At 34.0% G+C, this 22,597-nt stretch overlaps 2 protein-coding genes across 8 annotated transcripts in view; one reads left to right on the top strand and one right to left on the bottom strand.

The window, feature by feature from the left end:
- Positions 1-22,597, top strand: part of LOC138713282 (microtubule-associated protein futsch-like) — a 1,205,925-nt gene that overhangs the window by 1,149,150 nt on the left and 34,178 nt on the right. For all 7 annotated transcript variants that reach the window (XM_069845262.1, XM_069845261.1, XM_069845263.1 and 4 more), the window contains 2 exons: positions 16,823-16,980; positions 20,466-20,701. In XM_069845262.1, coding sequence (XP_069701363.1) covers positions 16,823-16,980; positions 20,466-20,701 — 394 coding nt within the window. The remainder of the gene's footprint in view (positions 1-16,822; positions 16,981-20,465; positions 20,702-22,597) is intronic.
- Positions 3,633-10,774, bottom strand: LOC138713284 (uncharacterized). The gene is made up of 4 exons (XM_069845268.1): positions 10,689-10,774; positions 9,460-9,621; positions 4,576-4,731; positions 3,633-3,933 (listed from the first exon to the last, which is right to left on the bottom strand). The coding sequence occupies exons 1-4, from the start codon at positions 10,749-10,751 to the stop codon at positions 3,772-3,774; spliced, it is 543 nt and encodes a 180-aa protein (XP_069701369.1). The 5' UTR covers positions 10,752-10,774; the 3' UTR covers positions 3,633-3,771.

Genomic DNA, 22,597 nt, shown 5'->3' with positions numbered 1-22,597 from the left:
TGGAGAATGTTTCCCATGTAGTCCATCTTCCATAGGCCCAAAAAGATGGAAGTCTTAAGGCATTAAGTCCGGACTATACAGTAGGGCCCGGTTTCTTCAACCTTTGTTAAATTATAACAGTGTGTTATTCCATTTTAACTGTAACAGTTGAAGCATTTCTTCAACTACTGTTAGTACTAACAGGCTGTTAAAACCTATGTTAATTTAACTGCCAAATTTCATGCAGTTAAATCATTTAACTCTCTGTTAGCACAGAAGTATCCAATATGGCTGGTGCATTAGATGCTGAACTTATATACCTGGATTATTTAGAAAATGATATCCATGAATACATAAACAGAGGGGATGATTTCTGTGATTTGACAGACCAGAAGTTCATACAAAGGTATAGGCTATTTTCTGCCAAGCCTCTCTTTTTGCTTTCAACTTAGATCCGTTTGTTTGGTTATTCTCATTAATTGGTTTATATTGCGAAATAATTTCCAGCAGAAGGTTTCTTTCGAATGAAGAGAAATTAGTCCCACGATTTCTTTTTGTTTCCAGTGTTTCCCATTTCATAACAGCAATACCAATACGCCGCTCCACGATATTGTGATACAGACTAGGAAAGAAGCAGAAATCAAATCTGAGAGAATAGAAAGACTTCTATCCTCTCTGAATCAAACAACGGAAACAAGCGAGAATCGCAATTGTCAGAGTTAAGAAAACAGAAGTGAGCCTATACTTGGTTATAGGTTATGGTTAAACTCTAAAATCTCTGGTCCTAACAGAAAGTTAACAAACAGAATGTTAAAATGTGAAATCTAAAGTTGAAGAAACGCAATATTTTTAACAGCAATTCATACTTTTAACTTACAGTTAATTAACGCTATGTTAGGTGCATTTTAACAAAGGTTGAAGAAACTGGCCCTAGATGTGGTAAGACAGTCAGTCAAATTTTGCAATGTGCTCAATGGTTGCGAAACTGGCATGGAGCCTGGTGTTATCGTATTGTAAGCAAAAGATTGTCTTCTTCTCTGGACTGAGTTTGGAAATTCGGGCTTTCAGCATAGCCAGCATCTTCTTGACACGTTCAGAATCGACAGTTTCTCCAGGCTCCAGGACATCCAAAAGAATCGCATTCCGCTATCCCAAAAGACTGTCACTTTTGCCATTGTTGAAAAGCACTACCCATCGCCTCACTGTATCATCTGCTTACACCTTTAGCAAGCGTCGATGGATGTAAATGGGTGCAATTTCTTCGGCAGTGAAGAATTCAATAACACAGCTCTGTTTCGTATGCACCTCTATGTCAAAGATAATTTTAGTAGACTGCCCTGCTGTAGTGACCAGTTGCATAACAACCAAACTAACAGGACATTAACGTGAAGGTTCAACCTTTACTACAACGCCACTAACATTCGGCTCAGACATCATAGGTCAACACAAAAACTAGGAGGCATTACTTTCGGAATGACCCTCGTACATCTATTATTATCGGGCAGTACATCTCACTTGACGATATGTGTCAAAGAAAGAACAATTGTTTGCATACATCTCAAATCTGATTAGTGTAATACCATCAGTGATGTATGCAATGGAGGGGGAAAGGAACTGGCCACGGTACCCATTACCTCCTGGCCTAGTTCCCTCATAAGTGGTGCCATGTTGGTATCACTTGTGAGGTTCAGACTTGTCTTCGGATGTTGACTAAACAATAACAACAACAACCTATGTTCTTAACATTTTCTGTACATTCAAACCTGTAATAGGTGCTTCCTTCGTTACTTACTTACTTAATTACTTACTGGCTTTTAAGGAACCCGGAGGTTCATTGCCACCCTCACATAAGCCCGCCATTGGTCCCTATCTTGAGCAAGATTAATCCAGTCTCTACCATCATATCCCACCTCCCTCAAATCCATTTTAATAATATCTTCCCATCTACGTCTCGGCCTCCCCAAAGGTCTTTTTCCCTCCGGCCTCCCAACTAACACTCTATATGCATTTCTGGATTCGCCCATACGTGCTACATGTCCTGCCCACCTCAAACGTCTGGATTTAATGTTCCTAATTATGTCAGGTGAAGAATACAATGCGTGCAGCTCTGCGTTGTGTAACTTTCTCCATTCTCCTGTAACTTCATCCCTCTTAGCCCCAAATATTTTCCTAAGAACCTTATTCTCAAACACCCTTAATCTCTGTTACTCTCTCAAAGTGAGAGTCCAAGTTTCAGAGTCGTTACAATTCTTAAAACAAAGAAATCTATAGTCAACCTGTGCTAACATTCTTTGGTCACGCAATAAAATAAAGAGTTACTTGTTTCAACTAAGGAAGGTGTAGATAACCTAGTACCTTGAAAGATATACAGAATGTTTTTAAAAAAGTATCCAATATTTTAGGAGGTGCTAGTATGAATCAAAACAAGAAAATAATGTCTAATAAACATGGATCCTACAACACATACGTACTTTCTGAGATCTGAACACTTGTTCATAGGAGGTCCTCAATCTGACGTCCATTCATGGCAATGCATTCCTCTTCCCTTTAGTGTAAGGAATCACGCACTCGTTGAAATTGACCTGCTAGTTCCTTTATGTGTCCCCATAACCAAAAGTCTAGAGGATTTAGGTTTGGGAAACGAGCAGGTCAAGGTGTGGGGCTTCCCCGACCAATGCAGTGGTCATGAAATGTCAACGTCAGGTGTTCACGCACATTGCGGAGAAAATGTGCTGGTGCGCCATCGTGCATGAACCACATCTGTAGTCCTGCTGACATGGCACATTCTCCAGCAAGGCAGGCAATACTTCTTAATAAGAAAGTCCTGAAAGTCTCTGTGGTAGCACGTATGGCCCTATTAATCTATCACCAAGAACGCCTGCCCGTACGTTGATTGAGAATCAGTGCTGATGCCTTGTTTCTTCAACTGCATGAGGATTTTCATTAGGCCACACATGCTGATTATGAAAATTCACAACACCATCTCTGCTGAACCCCGCTCATATCCGCAACCAGACTTTTTGTTTTCAGTATTCCTTGCTACGTATCATTATTCCATGCCAGGGATGTCAACTATAGTATGATTATCTGGTGTCTGCTGTATTGTAGGTCAGAAAAATGCATTGCCATGAATAGATGGCACATTGAGCACCTCCTATGAACAAATGTTCAGATCTCAGAAAGTATGTGCTCTAGGACCCATGTTTATTAGACATTATTTTCTTATTTTGATGCATATTGTCACTCCAAAAATATTGGATACTTTTTTTAACACTCTGTATAAGCTTCACACACTGCGTCGAAATCTACTAGAAACAGGTGCCGAAATTTCGAAGATATGCTATGAAATGCAGGGTTGCATAAAACTTAAAAGGAGGAAGCAAATGAGTAACTCTGTCTACAACTGGAGGTAACACGACAGTCATAAGAGTAAGACTGTGCAATTGGACTAGTTGTGCTTGGTGTGTAAGTTTCAACCAGTTTCACCTGGATATAGGGAAAAACTGGTTTAACTTCTCATTGTCAGTGCACCAGTGTGTATAGAGTTCGTTGGAGATAGCATATAGTAGATAGAAAATGATATAGTTGGCTTCGAATAAAATCTAAGATATTTAACACCATGCATGCAAAATTGGAGTGAAAAAAGAAAACTATTTATACATCCAAGTGTAATTTATTTCTGAATCATAATTTGTAACATTTGTATAGGTTTACAACAAAAATGTCACTAGCAATTACTGAAAATTCAGCGTGCAGAATGATTATATGTTGAAGCAGATCGCCATTAAATTTCTAAGTCTGCCCATGGGTTCTTTTAATTTTGATATCTATAAGAAAATTGATGATGGATACACCATTTACGGATTGTTCGAAGACATATCTCCATTCATCTCCAGGAATCTCTTCTGGAAGCTTTTCTTCATCTATTACAAAGTCCTTTATTTCGATCGTATTCTGTTAAACAAACATAGAAGGAAATATTAGTGTGGTATAGGTAAAATACTAGGGTATTCGATGAGTAATGGCAACAATGCTGTAAATCAATGCCCCTAACAGTGACTATTGAAATCTTACAGCAGCAATTATTTCATAAATATGCAACACTGAAACCTCGAAGTAACCATATTTTGTAAATACAGTGACTGTTCCTGATTTGTAGCACATAATACAGCTGTAACAAATGTTCAGTAGGTGCTCCATAAAAATCCAAGTTGCAAGAGGAAAAAAATGCTTGAGGGTATTAAATGAAGCTTATGGGAGAGAAGTTCTATCACAACGAACTATTGCAAGATGGGTTGAAGCGAGGCATTCACTTTCAATCAAGAGCTGACAACCAAAGAGCTTTTTTAGGACAATCAGTGAGAGAGACATCCAGAAATGATGGAGTCCACCATCTCCAAGGATTTGGCAACTTATTGTAGACATGGTAGGGGACTACATTTGAAGTATATAATGCCAAAAGTAACCTAAATAAATTTAGTGTGAAACAGTAACTATGTTGCCATTACTTAGGGCATGAGTGTTATTTTAATTATTTCATAAAATTTTGATAGTTCAAAATATTAATTAGATGTCATAGCAAATATTTCAACTTACCTTGGTAATAGGACACTCCTTTGGAAAGTTGCTATGCTGTATTATGCTTTCCATGAAATATGGATCATCTTTCATGAAATCACACCAGGTCTGATTCATATGCACAACGCCTTGTTCCCATTCGCCATTTCGCCGTTCATAACTCTGAATATTAATCTGTAATTATGAGAAATGAGATACAGTGCACGAAAATTATATTCGTTAGTGTTACATTTCAGTCAGATTAGTAGAATGAGCTATTGTTTGTAATGCCTCTTTTTTGACAAAGAGTCCAACTATTCTTGTTGTGCAGTGTTTTTCGATCTAGAGTCTGCAGTTAGAAATTTATTTTGCGTTACTAGTGTATAATGCTATTTAATTTAGGCACATTGCTAGGTAGTTTATGTTCAATTATGTTTATTTAATCTGGAATTTGGAGCAAATCCTAGGTAACTTCCGGCGCTGGACCCTGGACTCATTTCGCCAGCATTATCACCTTCATTTCATTCGGATGCTAGATAATCACAGCAGTTGATAAAGCGTCGTAAAATGACCCACTAAAAAAATGTGGAATTTACCACCACTATTGCAGGAAACCTGGGGTATCATTTCCGATAATGTAATTCTTGCTTGAATATATCTCTTTGTGTTTAGTGAGGAACCATTGTCCAAAATTCCATATGATCCTCTCAATTGTGACCAATATACAAAATATTTAAATTTAGTAAATATAAGCGAGCGAAACCAAAGGAATGTGGCTTTACGAACTTCTTACTACAAATTAGTAATGGCGAATACCCCCATGCAGTGGCGGCTCGTGAACTTGTGGATTGGGAGAGCTGCAGTAGATTTCGGTACATACAAATTTCACTTCTTGATACCATTACTAATAAGTATAGGACAAAAATAAATGCACTACATATCGAAAAACCAAAACTTTCTGACTTAGTTGGGAGATGTCTGTGGCATCATTTGCTAATCGCTAAAAAAACTAATACCATCAATTTCAGTCTGAATTTCTGATCGGCAGACACTCAACTTGCAATCTACCAGTTCATTCTGAATTGTCTTAGAATAACCTTTAAACAGTAGCATGTTCCAAATGATTTTTGAGAGGCTCGTTTAGATTACTCACCGGACTGTAGCAACCTATGAAATACACCAGGGTTCTTCGAATCGTTTTTTCATCATGTCCCCTAAGGAGAAGTTCATATTAGCCACAAAATTTGATTCAATCAATATTTTTAAAAGTAATTCCACGATTTTTTCTCACTTCTTGGTTATGTTTGAGAATGTTTGTTCTGTTCGTTTCACTTAATTGCGCAGCAATATTAGTTTTGCCTAACATAGCCAATGAAATAACATTTTTCAGGTGAAATTGCGAAGATTCGTGCTTTTTAATTTTTAGGGGCAAATGTCCTAAATCTGTCACACCACTCCTAGTCTATGCAGTATCACCACCAAAGAGGAGGCAACCACAAATACTCAGCGTAAATTTCATTGTTATACTTCCTTACATATATGCACTAATTCGGCTGGATGAAGCTTGAGTAAGATTTAAGTTGGGTAACGAACGACCCTTTAATTTCACTTCATTACATCAATTTTCTCCCCAAGGGAAAGTTGAGAAAAATAAAATTAATATTCTGTAATTCACACACACTCATGCTTGCACATTTGCACTGGTTAAGTTACGGTACTAAATGTCACACCAAAGCAACACTCAGATATACTGATGGTCAACAATTTTCTAAAACTGGAAAAGAAGTCTCTTTCGTATTTTACGTGCTATATCAAAAGGATTATACTCGTGCAATCATTTTGAGTTAAGGCAAATATTAGGTTCTGCTGGAGGTTGGATATATATACGTAATAATAAGGCAAAAGAAAATATTAATTTAGTTATATTAACTCGATAAAATTCTACAACAATAAGTATGTGAAGAGAAAATAAAAATTTTGTCATTAAGTTTCAAGGGAATAGAGAATCCATTTGACATAGCATTACAATAGCGGTGTGGGAGGGGAGGAAAGATTTTCCCTTGTCGCCTGGCTCTGCAAGCCACTGCAGCGAAATATGGGTTTTAAACAGTGGCAGTTTCCCTCTGCTTCCCTTCACCTCTCTACCCCCTGACCAAGCAAGACACACTCTATGATCTGTCCCACCCTGCAGATCCCAGGACGACTTTGAATGCAGTGTCAATTCCAGTAAGTCGATGTGCAAAAAGATAATGCATAAGATAATAGTACATATTCCCAGCCAGATGAAATATAAAGCAATTTACCAATAAAAGCTGTAACAATAATTCTTCTAAAAATTAAATTAAATATTATTTTTATTTTCCTGTCAAAGCAGGGAGTGCTGCAGCTCCGCAGCTCTTATGGACGAGCCGCCCGTGCCCCCATGTTGATCACAGAAAACCAGACTTGGTCGATTTACTGCCCTCCATAATTTCTGAAAGTGATATTGAAATATACTGAAATGAAGTAGCCAGTGAAATATGTAGGCCTATAATGTCTTTTTCTTTCTTTCTTTCTTTCTTTCTTTCTTTCTTTCTTTCTTTCTTTCTTTCTTTCTTTCTTTCTTTCTTTCAAAAATAGCTAATTAAGCACTACAAGAGAATATTGTAACGAAATCAATGGCTTAGTTTTATACCTTATTCCAAGAGCATTGAGGAGTTATATCAGTTTAAATAATTTAATTATTGAAAATGAGAGCGAAGATTTGTAGGTTCCAACTGAATTCCTAGATAGCTTAGACATAAGAGGATTGCCGCCTCATATTTTACAATTTAAAGAAAGTTTTATTGTGATATTATAGAGAAATCTTAATGTTTCGCTATGTCTGTTGAATGGCACTCGACTTGTAGTTCGGAAAATCTATGATAATTGTTTAGATCAGGGCATTATTACTGGCATAAAATAATGTTGCCAAAGAATACTACTTCCCCGCATTGACCTAACACCATCAGTTTCTTCTTTGTCATTTTCGTTCAAAAGAAGGTAATTTCCTGTATATTTGGCTTTTTTGTATAACAGTCAATAAAGTTCAAGGCCAGATATTAAATCAAGTAGGTATTTATTTATCAGAACATGTATTCAATCTTGGACAGCTTTATGTCGAATTGTTTCGAGCAAAATCTTGAAAGACTTGGAAGGTTGAAATGGAACCAAATGGAAAGCAGTTCTATAGGCAAGGACGCTCACACTATCCAATCTCAGTGGTAACAAGATGGTTAGAAAATTAGAGGAAACTGATGAACGAGGAGAGAGAAAAATGAACATGAAAAATAGCCAGTTCTGAAATCTAAATTACCCTACGCACGCTTTCATAGTTTAAAGCACTCGCTTTGTTGAATTGTTTACCGAGGTTTTGAGAAAACATGTATCGAACACATAGAGAAAAATTAAAAAAAAAACGCATAAAAATAAAAATCTCAGTGGTAGCAATTGCAAATGCAAATTTGCAAAGGTTTGAGCAAATGAATGCTGCACAGCAGCATGGGTTCTCTAGTGGTTTTTTAAAGTATTGATGTAAGATCATAGACAGTAAAAACTATAAGTAGAACAAATTTCAACGTGTGCAGTTTTCAGTTAGTGGTATTTTGTTTATTTTTAACGTGAAACGAAACATATAAGCGGAACTCCATATGGATTGTCCCATTTCTTGTAATACGATGACATCACTCGTGGTACTATGGAAACAGAAGTGTAAGTAGTTTTCCACACAATAGTCAAAATTGAATACAAACCAGTAAGATAAATTTCTATCAATAGTAAAACACAATAAATAAGCATTAATTTAAAATATATGTGGCGAAATAACATCATTAAACCTCAACACAACACTTTTGCGTAGATATCACAGAGTGTATATACAGCAGTGGCGGCTCTACAATAAGAACTGCAGAGCTGCAGAACCGCCATTTATATGGACCTGAAAAAAATTAAAAATATAAAACGTGCTTTTATGAAATCTAGTTCATTGTTTCACTTATTTTTCCAATTCATTCTCCTTCGATTCGAGATTTTACTGTCTGTAGGAGCCTTGAACTGCTCGACAATTTTAGCTGTAGTGTACTTTTTGGATCTGTGATCGGCAGTTCTTGAAGCTCAACGTAGGGTAGTCGGCAGCAGAAAACTGGTTTTCTTCACCCTCCCATAAAGCTACATTAGAGCTGCAACCGAAGCAGCTCTCTCCGAATACACAAAAGAACCGCCAACACCCTCATCTCTTTATGACCTGCGTTAGAACACACAGGCTTCTGGACTACTGTATATCATTACAGTTCCAGTGTGTTATAGTACTGTGGGTGGTGTGATGTGATTAGTCAGTGTGTCTAAGGAAATATTTTATATTAAAAATTAATGAAATGAAAACCTAATCGACCAACTCTTTTCGAAGTTAAAAGAGAAATTGCATGTTAACTTAAGAAATTAGGACGTCCTACACAAAATTTAAATATTGAAATTTCTAGGAAAAGTTGAGGAAATTATGTAGCCTAGTAGTCATTTTAATACCAAAATGTGTAATGGAAACAATTGGTTTTTTGCTGCTCTCATGAAAACGCTTTCTCCCCCACCCGTCTATTCTGTTTAGAGAAAATACATGGACAAACACCGGAGTGAAGGATTTAGTTACTTTGACTTTAAAAACTAGAAGAGCTTGTGGGCCACATCTCCACAACGTGACTAGTTGTACCAGGTGGGAGAGGTGTAGCGCACGGATGGTTGGAGTACAATTTCGGGTGCACAGTCATCTTCGAGAAGGGGCTGTAATTACACGCGTTATCCGATTTAGATGCAATAAACAGCATACATTTGCTAAATACACTATTTTTCATGCAGAACTGCCAATCTTTGGAACCGCGGGCCGCTACTGATATACAGTAACTATTAACTTACAATAGTGTTGTCAGGAAGGTCTTGCATCAGGTCCATGACTGCATTTATTGAATCTGTACTTTCATTATACTTATTTATTTCAAAGTAAGACTCGTCTCCATTGTAATAGTCTTCATGTGTAGAACATAGGTCTGTTCCAATGATCTTGATTTTGTAGTTGCGCTGTGAAAATAATAGTAGCAAAAATAATTGCATTCATATATTAAATAGTAAGCACCGTATTGTAAGAAACCTAGTCGAGCTAATTTGTACTTATTCTCAATCCATTTATCTATACAGAGTAGAATTCCTCAAAATACATAGAGATGTAATTTTAATGCAACTAAAAATGGGTAATGAACAGCTGAATAACATTGAATTCACAAAATACATTCAACTAAATTTTGTTCATAATGAAGAGAGACATATTTACGTTATATGCAAAAGTTTTCTCCCTATTATATATGCTGTGTATGTGTAATATAATGCAATGTAATGTACATACATCACCGGAAAATTACTGTGGAGGATAATTAAACTAAGATAAGCCAAAATAAAATATAAAATAATATTTAATGAACACTGGTGGGGACACACTTGACGCCATAGATGTCCCCCATATTGACCAACATTTTCTATCGAAATACCCTTATCGAAGTTTTATATGATGTACTAAAGAACAGAAAAATATAGTATTGCAAAGGTAAATCTATATTATAAGTTATCCAGTCACTGAAAATTTAGAGAATTAAAATAAAACTTGAAAGTTGTTTAATTATTTCAACTTAAAAAGGTACTCTATCTTTGTGACTATTTTCGGCGTGATGTTCGCCATTTTCATAGTCTAGTGAATATCACTAGTCTCAAGTTTCAATTATTAACACTCTAGGTACGTAATTAAAAGTTATCTTAAGAGATTTAGATATTTCCATTTGCCATTATGTGCATGTTTCAGAAGTGAATCATATTTTTTAATCAGGTGTCATCATTTTGTCGTGCATAGTGCCAAGTTAGAATTTTTTCCACTATGGTAATACATAACATTATACGTAGGCCTAATGTATTTTTCATTTACGTTAAGCATATGATGCAGCAACGTTAAATAATTTGATCGTCACTATCATCATCCAAAACATGTATTAGACCAGGTAGTCTGTTTTAACGTTTCATCATATGTGATATAAGTGCTAAAAGTGTTGTTGATATAAGTGCTAAATGTGTAGCATCAAAAGTTAATGTGAAAACCTTACCGTTGCATGACTATCCATGACTGCAAGTAGAAATACCAACAGACAGAATTCCTTGAATGCCATGATGTTAGTTCTTCAAGTACTCCATATTCGATGCTGGATGGATTTATTTATATAGTAGCAGTATCTCTTTTTTTTTTTAATCGACAGGAAATAAATATGACAGAGAATGAAGAAAGAACGTACTGGTATTTCACAGCTACACCATAAATTATTGATGTTATTAGTTGATATGTAAAATAAAATGCATTGTAACGACTCTCATGAATATATTGTGTATGTGTTTTGGTCTTGAAAGCAAATGTGACTTATAGTGCTTGTGATATATTTACTCTCGTCATACAAAATAGTGACAGGATATGAATGGTGAATTTGCAAAACGACTTAAGTCCACATTTTGGGGGTTTTGAGTTGAGAGCATGATTATGTTACTGTGTGCAAGGAGTATCGTTTAGTAGCAGAATGACTTTAATCCACGACTTTTGTATAGTTTTTATTAGCAGCAGAATATGTGGTTAAGGGGTAAAACGACTTTAGTTCTGGACTTAAGTTGTTTTTCCTGTCAAGTGCTGAAGAAACTTACATAATATGTAATTTTAATCATACACTCAGCTGACAAATTGTTTTTTGTCTGTTGTCATTGGTAATTCTTTCGGAAACTTATCTCACGTTTACCATTCCTTCCAGTGCATCCTTCAGTAGGCAGTTCTATTTAGCCAATGACACAACCAATTCCCTTTCTACTTCTTGATCATTTGCAGCATCATTCTTTCTCCGCACTTTCCAACACAGTGGTTTATCCCCGATCAATGAAACCAAAATTCAAGATATTCGTAAAATGCTTAAGTACATTCTTGATGAAGAAGACGTGCATACATTTTACGAAAACATTGTAGCATGCGAGACAACAAAGAACTGAAAGATGAAACTAAGCTGTGGTCTCGTTATAGCACTCCTAAGAGTTGTCTGTGCTCTTGTGATTAACAAATTGTTCAGAATAATGTTGTTGAACAATTGCAATAAGGTTGTTTTATGATTTTGGTATAAATACATTTAGTTAAACATATTTATGATGCAGAGTTGAAGTTAATTTGCAGAACAACTTAAGTCGTGAAGATAATTAATTTTTTTACTATCTGAAGAAAAATACAAAAGTATGAATTTGTATAATAAAACTATTTCTCTTACATATCTCTTACATATAAAAGTTATATTATAACAATATATGATTCAGCGAGGCTAAAAAGAGTTTTCTTTAATTTTCTCAAAACTACTTCTAGGGACTTAAGTTGTTTTGCAAATTCACCATTCATATTTTTTTGACAAAATAACAGTAAATCTGATGGATAAAAGAAGGGTAAATGAAAAGTCGGTTATTACACCAAACAGATATCTGGATTCATATTACAACTTCAGTTCAAACAGGAGTGGCCATTATTAAGGATGCAAGGGCAAGTGTCCCTCCTATAATTTCTTCTTCCTGTTTGTTTTATAATAATGGTGATGTGCGTGTGCGTGCATGTGTGTAAATTATATATTATATTACACACACAAATGCATAATGCTTTTATTTCAAAACTTTCCAGTCAAAATAACTATTTTATTTCAATTGAATTTAATTTAAGCAAAAAACACCACAATTTAGATATTGAGGGGGAAGTTTAAAACCAGTGTAAATTGCATTTTAGGTTTTACTCCTCACTTCCCCCATCCCCATGTGCCCTTTGAAATTTCAAATGGCGCCCCTATGTCACGATACTTAAATTTGAAAGAGTATTCATTTGTTTATACATCTCATTCATTTGTTTCACAGTCTTTTGTTTTCTATAGTTGTGTGGCAAGTGGCAACCTGGATTGTTATTGTCAGTTGGATGTAGGTTGAAAACGGTTTATTTTCGGCAATTTCCTATATTTAATTAATTACGTTTACTAAATGAAATGTTCAAAATGTGCTCCATTATTGGTTAGACACTAATACAGTCTATTTCGGAATTCATCTACGTAGCAATGCCGTAGTATTAAAACTATACATAAATAACGTAAATCCAAATTTTGGTTTTATTATCCTCTATCCTGTTTTAAAGTTTTAAAGAATGGGTTAATAATACACAACCATAATATTCCTTAACATTACTTTGTGTTGCTACGAAATAACGTGTAATAAACAGTAGTCTTCGTAGTTTTATTTTCTTCAGCTCTAATCAACAATGAGAACACTTCAAGTTGCGAGGCGACGATAGAAAACAAAAGATATGAAACAAATGAATGAGCTGTATCATAATATAGGGGTGCCATTTGAAATTTCAAAGGGAGGGCAGAAGGGGTGAAACCTAAAATGCAATTGACACTGGTTTTAAACTTCCCCCTCGATATCTAAATTGATCTGATTTTTGTTTAAATTCAAATCTATTATATTAACATAACTGTTTGCAGTGTACTCTATTACTATGCAGAATCAATGCCCAGGGAGAGAGTCTTGTCAACATACAATCGCATAAAGTTACAGATCAGTGTTGTATTCTGTAAGCAACAAATAAGTGGATTGTGTTAGTGGATTGAAGAGATCTGTGTTTTTCCCATTAAGAAAGACTAAGTAGTTAACGTAAACCATTTAAGATTTATTATAACTTACTGCATGTAACATAATATAAATGAATTAATCAAATATAAATCAATTGAATTAAAAAAATTAATAAAACGGTATTTTAACACACACATTGAAAGATAAACAAATAGACAATCACGACAAAATTATAATATGTATAGCCTACTAATATAAGGCGTAATTAGAAAATATTGACCAGGATTACAAGGTAAATGGCGTGGTTGGAGTCTGAATTTAGGTGTACAAGGCAGAGGCAACATCATAATTAAATAGTTCACCAGTCTTCCACCCTATTCCAGCTGATAATATCAAAGAGATCTCGGATAAAGTTCTAACCTAGATGAGTAGGCCTATGCAACACTGTGAGAATACTACCAAATACTGACTGATACTAGAAAACAAATAAAAGAAAGAAGGTAAAGGGAAAATCAACGCTTTCTAGAGTGAAGTTGCATCAGAAATGTATAAATTTTACAACCTAGTATTTTTTCCCAAAAAAGTACTGTTAATAATCTGATGATCTTCTTCCATTTGAGTATAAGGCCCAGTGGTCTGTTACGGTCTTAGTATTGAATTTTCAGTCAGTCTCTTCTTTCAACTGTCCACAGATCTCTTCCCATGTGGAGAGTAATAAAGCAGAGTTTTCGGATTTTATGTGGATGCAGACATTGTACGTGGTTTCATATATTTCACTATAAGGCACTTAAGGATACTGTTGTGCAGTATGCTGCTGTTTTATTTGCTTTAGAAGTTTGAGCATCCATCTTATTGCAATGATGAAATGTCTTGGATTAATAAGTGTTTAGGGTAGGCTACTGTTCTGAAATTCGTTAAATCATTGGGATATTTACTACACTGGCAGTATAGCAGTGAATATCTTCCCGAATTTTACGTTTCTACTTCAATATTATTCGCACCATGACAACTTGATTATATGTCTGTTTTGCATTTAGTCTTTTTTTTTAATGTAATTTACACTTCCTATCACCTGAAAGCTTTTGTCAGCTATCTTACTGACATCTGTATCACACCATCTTAACGATATATCATTAGTGTCACACATAAATCATAAGAGATTTAGATTTTTCCATTTGCCATTATGTGCGTATGTCAGAAGTGAATCATGTTTTTTAATCAGGTGTCATCATTTTGTCATGCATAGTACGAAGTTAGAATTTTTTCCACTATTGTAATACATAACATTATACACTAAGCCTAATGTACTTTTCATTTACATTAAGCATATGATGCAGTGTCATTAAATAATTTGATCGTCACTAACATCATCCAAAACATGTATTAGACCAGGTAGTCTGGTATGGTCTCACATCAGTCCATCTTTCAGCCGGGCGACCAACGGATCTTCTTCCACAAGAAGCATACTGCAGGATTTGTTTTGGGATGCATATTCTATCCATCCTTCTGATATGATTTTCCCAGTTTTTCCTTCCTGCTTAAAAATTGTAATATTGGTTCAGTTGTCAGTTCTTTCAGGATAAATTTTTTCTTTGATGGTCTCATTTTGTGACTCCTGCAGTGCGTCTCATGAACTTCATCTCTGCTGCGGTTATTCTTGAGGAGTCAGATATTTTTATAGTCCAAGCCTCTCATCCATAAGATTAAATTGGTCGGGCAAGAGTTTTGTTGTATTTTTCTTATTAATTTATTTTAACATTATTTCTTTATTCCCTTCGATGACACTATGACTAAGTTCTGTGTATTATTGGTTTGAGATAACTTATTCTTGTTATTGTGTATCATATGATTTCTTCAATGTTTCATTGATATGGTTATGCATCCAACAGATTGCCTTGTAAAATGATGGAACCAATACATAGATCTTGAATGCTGAATGTTTCTATATCTGTGATGCAGTACAGAAACATAAAGATATCAACATATGTTGAACATTGTAAAATTTCGGGTCATACTTGGGTCATAATTGCTGTGTTTGTTCTTGGCTATTTTCCATATTTATGTGTAACTAGTTGTGAAGAAAATATAAAAATCTGTAACTAATAAGTTATTTTTACCAATGAAATGAAATGCAAATTTTATTGCATAGATCAGTGTTTCTCAAACTTTTTTGAAGTGAGGACCACTTTTTTAAGTCAGAACATTTCCGCAGACCACCTTACTCTTGTTCCCTTCGAAAGCAAATTTATCATTTTTGTACCATATTTTAATACCAGTATACCTGTATTTTAAAATAGAATGAATTAATTAATATTAATTAAATTAAATTAGTTTTATATTAGTATTAACTAATTAAGCTAATGTTAATAGAAGAAAATTCATTGTTGTTTCTTTAATAATTCAAGGCTATTAGAGTTTAGATAATCTTTAACTTATTAACTAAAAAAAAAAATAAATAAATGTTGGTACTCACATTAATGAGATGGATGAGCCTGCCAATTCTTGCACAGTTGTTCTATATTTGGACGTATGCTGGCAAGCTTAAGTCAAAGATCGTCACATACATGGTGTCGATTTCGGTAGCCTACTTTCTTTTTATTAGAGTTAGTGATCAAAACCCTTTCTCACACAGATACATAGAAGCAAACTGAATTATAATGTCTAATGCACCATTGTACAGTTCACTGTATTCTCTTTTCACTTGTGATGAGGTCCAGAAATTAACCATACCTTCCGCTTGGAATTTCATTTTTAAGTCTGGTCTCATTCGAGAGTTCAATTAACTGTTTTCTTTCACTCAATGAAAGTCTATTAGTTTCAATATCGCAGTGAAAGTGATCACGAACCCATGAAAATTCGTCATATTTACTTGGAAAATAAGTTTCAAATTGTGACCTCAGAGTTGTATTATTGGTGTACGACGTACAGTAGTGACCATTTCAATGTGCAGACTGGGTGTCGGCAAAACTATTAAGAAAGTCATAAATACATGAAAAGGTTCGGTCCTCTGTTATGGATTCGGGTGGTCCCTGGCTGGGTTATAGGCTTGGTGCCAGATGTGCAGGGAAAAGATGGCAAGAAACACCACATTCATAGTGCTTTAAATTCCTCTTTTGTTGTTGAGAGTGGAGTAGGAAGTCAGTAGACAGATAGGGGAATAAGTTTCATAAAATGTCTGTACTGTGAGAAAAAGTGAAATTCGATTGCCATGTGTCATTTCCAAACTATGAGCTTTTCAGCTATAGAGTGATACACAATTCGTTTGAATTTTATTTTTTCTTCTGCCTTTTTTGAAGGACTACAAGGGCAAACCTCGAGGACCACAAGTGGTTTGAGAAATGCTGGCATAGAGCATACTCTTGATTTCATGTAAAACTCAAAATGAATGTTAGTTTAAATAGCAAATATAAATGCAATGAAGTTCTCATAATTTTGTCTATCAATGCAATAATTGCAATTATTGTAATAGAGAATTGAATTTTTGGAATTTCTGAAAATGATGTAGGCCTACTGCTATTGTTTCTCTAACATCAGTACTTTTGTGAGAACTTGTATATATTTGTTTTCAGTTACCGATGTCGAACTGTGCTATATTGTTACTTTCCTTTTTCAGAGTGGTACAGAAGCGCACTGTTAGAGTACAGCGGAAGGCCATGTCATCTCGTAATCCCATCAAGGCTTTGGCTGCCCGAACAGACTTGCAAGATGAATATGTTGAAGTGCGGACAGGAGTAGCAGAGAAAGAACTTAAAAGGTTGAAGGTTGAAAAATGTAAGCATTTGGTCAAATATGTAGGCCTTAAGTATTATAAACCTGAGTCCTCATTTCGTTTCAATATTTGGAGAGAATTTAACTCAGATTTGTTGTATTCAAAGTGATACATAGTTGTGTATTACTATAATTAAACAGATAAGTTGCTTATGAACAGGGAAAGGATTTATATGTAAATACATATTTACTTATAAAGCTAATATAATTTATATTTTGCATTATCTTTATGTTTCACAATGTGTAGGGTTGAAAAATCCTACTTTTATTTTCCATATTTTTCCATATTTTAGAGTTTAGTACATATTTTCGTTAATTTCCATATATTTTCCATATTTCATATAAAACAGTCCATATTATATTAGGTTTAACAATAAAACAAAACAAAATTCCATTAACTTTTAAAAATACATTTCAACAATAGAGATTTAAACACATGTTCAGTAATCCCTTTAACATCAGAGTTATTTGAAAATTAGCAGTCCTATCAACAATGGGAAAGTAAGTTACAAAACTGTATTAATTTAATTTAAAATTTTTAACAGACTTCAGTTGTGCAGCTCAACAGTTAAATGCCAGTCAGAGTACACATAGGTTCAGTTTTGTAAATCATACTATAAAGACGGTAAATATGCCAAAAGTACGTCATTCAGTCAATTTAAAATCAAAACTAACAAGTTACATTTCAGAATTTAAAGAAGATGGTTTATCAACTGACAATAAAATATTATTTTGTAATTTGTGTCAGTGTGCAGTATCATCTACACAAAAGTTCCTGGTGCAACAACACATTACAACTAGTAAACATCAGGCCAACAAACAACTAAATTCCAAGCAGAGACAATTGTTTTTAACACAACCAACAACATCGAATGTAAGATCTGAGTTTAACATCGACCTGTGCCGTTCTCTCATCTCTGCTGATATTCCTCTCTACAAACTAAAGAATAAGGTCTTCAGGGAATTCCTTGAAAAATATACTCAACATACAATCCCGGATGAGTCAACACTTAGGAAGACGTATGCTCCATCCATCTACGATGAGACAATACAGAAGATAAGAGATGAAATTAAAGATAGTTCAATTTGGGTTTCCATTGATGAGACTCCCGACAAAGAAGGTAGACTTGTTGGTAATGTAGTTATCGGTTTGTTAAGTGAACAATATTCTGAACGAATTCTTTTACATTGTGATGTTCTAGAAAAGTGCAATAACAAAACTATAGTTAAACTGTTCAACGAAGCTATGGGTATCCTGTGGCCAAAGGGTATTATGTACGATAATGTGTTATTCTTTATTAGCGATGCTGCCCCTTATATGGTCAAAGCTGGACAAGCATTATCTGTTGTATATCCTAAATTGACTCATTTTACTTGTGTGGCGCATGCATTTCATCGTGTGGCAGAAGTGGTCAGAGACAATTTCCCTAAAGTAGATTTGTTGATTTCATCAGTGAAAAAAGTATTTCTCAAAGCTCCCAGTAGAGTTAACGTGTTGAAAGAAATGTACCCTGAAATTCCATTGCCACCAAAGCCAATTTTAACTAGATGGGGTACATGGCTAGAAGCAGTTGAATATTATGCCGAACATATAGACTCTATTAACAATGTTCTCCTTGCATTGGACTCTGAAGATGCAGTCTCAATTGATACTGCGAAAACAGTTACCTGTGACATAAGTGTGAAGAATGACTTAGCTCACATTCAGCATACATTTTCATGCATCATAAAAACGCTCAAAAGTCTCCAAAATAGGCACCTTTCACTATCTGAAAGTTTTGAAATTATAAATAGTACTGTGGAACAACTGAATCGTGGTAGAGGTAAAGTTGCAGATGCAGTAAGAGCTAAGGTGGACACTGTACTTTCAAAAAACCCTGGATATGAAGAACTACAAAAGGTTGTTGCTGTGATGAGTGGTGAATCAACAGTGAAGATTAACTTGGACTTATCCCCAGCAGACATTGTGAAATTGAATTATGTACCAGTTACTTCTTGTGACGTCGAACGCTCTTTTAGTCAGTATAAATCTATCCTCAGAGACAATAGAAGAAGATTCACTTTTCAGCACTTGAAAGAAATGTTTGTAACCTATTGTTATGGTAACAGACAATAAAAATAGTGTTTTGTTGAAACTACATTGGAAGATAAGGTACGTCCATTATATTTTTTGTTTAGTTTGATTAAAATGTACCAATATTTAACGTACATAGTCATTTTTTTATAATTTTAAGTCCATATTTAATTCCATATTTTGGTAAAAATCCATATTTAATTCCATATTTTGGTAAAAATAACTACATATATATTTACATATTTCATATATTTTTAGTCCATATAAATCCGTTCCCTGCTTATGAACAAGTATAAGTTTCAAAGTCTTCTAAAATTAGTACACTTCGACATTTATACATTTATACGTGTGTTAAGGACACATTTTAAATATCAGAAAAATTACAAACATCGAATATAATGGGTAAAGATGTGTGGAAGTAAATTATGAAAGATTTGGACGAAATTGGAATTCCAATTGTGGAACAGTAATAATAATATATTTATTCTAATGAGAAGAAGCAATGTTATAAAATAATGTCCTTTAACTTTCGAAATAAAAAATAGTCTAATCAGCAAGGATTTTACAAGCTTTGAATTTGCAGTCGATTAATATATTGAAATTTGAATTAAAATATTAATATAATATCAGTAACACTTGGTTGTTAGCTCACTTGCTCATTGATTACCCATCGTCTGTCTGTCTGTCTCTACACACGAGCACAAACCACACACAAACACACACACACGCACACAAAGAGACGCACACACACATACACGACACATGTGCATGTATGTAGTTATGTATATTCTTTCATATGAAGTTGAATGTAGAATAATTTAAAGATATGCAGTCAAATTACCAACTTTTTGTAATGATAATAATTGCATCAAGGTTAGAAAGCACCTCAAATAATGGTGAAATAATCACTGATTTACACTGGAAAGAAAGAAGGTTAATAAAATGTCTATAAGAATTTTTTTATTAGAAACACACTTTCACTCAAGTCTGTAAATAAGTCTTTATTTAATAATCGGTTTTGTTAATTTTTTTGCCGACTTTAGAATTTTCATTTATTTATTTATTTCATTGTTTGTTTGTTTCTTTCTTTCTTGTTCGTTTATTTACTTATTTATTTATATATATATATATATATTTATTTATTTATTTATTTACTTGTCTGTTTATTTATTTATTTATTCATTCATTTATTTATTTATTCTTTCACTCATTTATTTCCCCCTTTCTGGAAAGGTTAAGTCATAACGTATGTCATATATAATTTTGACTAAATTTCACAATTTCTTTCGTAGAATATTATTTCGTAGCTGGAATTGTTTAGCAAGAAATTTCTATTAATTATATAATTTCTATAATACTATATTTATTTCAACTAAGTTAAATGTTTATGTAACATGCTGTGATTTATTTACAGTGGCAAAGAACTCTCCTCTTGCTGTTGAAGCACTGGCTGGTCTAGCAAGTAAAGAAGACTTCACTGCTGTGTCATTAAAGAAAGCTGCCTCGCCATTAAATGGCAATATGTTACCATACAAAGATTTGATGCTGTTACAAATCAAAGGTCGCCGACATGTTCAGACAAGATTAGTTGAGCCAGTAGCAAGCAGTATTAACAGTGGCGACAACTATGTACTTGTTACACCGACAGAGGTAAGCATGGAGTGGGAATAGCCGTTGCATTGGTTAGTTTATGTATAATTGAATCACTAAATACGAAAAGGGAATAAGTCCCAGTTTTGGCAAAAATGAGTTAAGACTGTAGTCATACTAATTTAGGTATGCTCTTTCATTCTGCATGAAAAGGAAACAGGTCCCGCATTTCCTTAGTCTAGATTTCAATTACTTTGAAAAGGAGCTTAGTCCACGACTTGTTCCCTTCTCATGAGAAATTCAAGTTTGTTGTTCCTGTCATCTAGAGGAAAAATAATTGTAACATGAGTAAAATGGCGTGAAACAATTAAAGTAGTGCTTCTTTAAGTCCTGCAAAACGCAAGAAATGTGTTGTGAACAGTTATCATTACAATCAAAATCGAATAAAAGTAGCTAAAGTCAGGGGTTTATGTAATAACTGACAGCTTTCAATGTTTCTATGTGCTACACTCAACTGTTGTTCATAAATTGGCATGCAATAAAGCTTTTGATTTCAATAATAGAGATAATGATACATTTTGTTTAATATTTTTACAACATATTTCATTAGATATGAAAGGGGAACAAGTCTCCACACACAAATTTTTTGGTTTATGTATTATGTGTTACCACACGTATTTTTAACATACATAATTGCGCTCACTATTGGTAAGACAGCTGACACATCAAACAAATGACGATCATTCACATGCTTAGTGTATTGATATCAATAAGTCTATTACGCACAATATATTTAACTTTATTTCAATCGGTAATTATGTATGGAATTATAGGATGGGGTAGCTCATTTAAATCCAATTTTAATCCACTTTATTACAGAAGAAAATAATTAAAGTATATCTTCATAAACCTATTGATTTTCCATCTCAAAAATGTAATTAACATAAGACAAATTTATTGTATTATATTAATAAAAATAATACATAAAAATCGAAATAATTTTGAATTGTATTCTCATAGTTATGAAACAAAAGATATGAATTCTTTAAGATTGTTTGAACCAAAATGCAACACTGTTACAGTATTTAATCATAGTAGTAATTTAGGCCCAAGAATATATAACAAATTTATATTTAAGTATCCTAATCTTGTCAATTGTAATAGTTCTAGTATTCAATTTAAAAAGTTATGTATGGATTTTATAAAAATTGAAAAATTGTAAATTTAAATTTACATATTCTAATTGCATAATAGACATAAGACAAATTGTATTGTATACTTATTAACTTCAATTCAGGAACCCGCAACTGAGCACGAGTTCTACTCTTTCAGGGGCGAGCTAAAGTTTTTCTGTTTATTTATATTTTATGTTACAATTATTAGCAAAATAAATAAATAAATTTCCAATACAATATGCGTTTTCATGCAAATTGAATATGATCCAGTCGATCCAATTCCACTTTTTAGGTGTATCGGCCTTGAGACTCCGACCATTTAGAATCCCCGTTTTATGAGAGTTTCACATAGTAGTAAATAGAAACCTATCTAAAAACTAAAAGAGCATTTTTAGCCAGTCCAAAGGGCAAATGAAGAATGAAAGATCAAACATTTCCTGAGGCCTTAGGAAATTAATTAATTATTGGGTACATTTATGATCATTATAGAACTAAACTTAAAACAGATCAGGTGAATAAACAAATGAACTATTTTGTCGGAAACAAATGGAATATTATTATTTATTCAGTTCACAAAGTGGTTTTGTTGTTATTGTCAGACCATCAGATCTGTGCCCCTGTAAAATATGCGAACTGAACCTTAATTCCTTCTCAGCCTCGGTAATTCATTTCTCTCCCTGCATTCCTTCCTCTCTCTTTTGTAGCTCTTTCCCTTTCTCTCTCCCACTACTCACAATTTTGAGCCTTCTTGCGGAACAGTTTATTTGCACTTGCAGTCCAG

The sequence above is a fragment of the Periplaneta americana genome, chromosome 14 (assembly GCF_040183065.1).
Source record: "Periplaneta americana isolate PAMFEO1 chromosome 14, P.americana_PAMFEO1_priV1, whole genome shotgun sequence".
In the NCBI taxonomy this organism is placed as follows: domain Eukaryota; kingdom Metazoa; phylum Arthropoda; class Insecta; order Blattodea; family Blattidae; genus Periplaneta; species Periplaneta americana.
This window is presented reverse-complemented; position numbering and strand designations above follow the sequence as displayed.

Coding starts and splice junctions, on each gene's coding strand:
- LOC138713284 (XM_069845268.1), bottom strand. CDS start 10,751: ATGGCATTCAAGGAATTCTGTCTGTTGGTATTTCTACTTGCAGTCATG. Junction 4,732..9,459: donor ACCTTCCTGACAACACTATT/GTAAGTTAATAG, acceptor TCATAATTACAG/ATTAATATTCAGAGTTATGA. Junction 3,934..4,575: donor AGGAGTGTCCTATTACCAAG/GTAAGTTGAAAT, acceptor TTTGTTTAACAG/AATACGATCGAAATAAAGGA.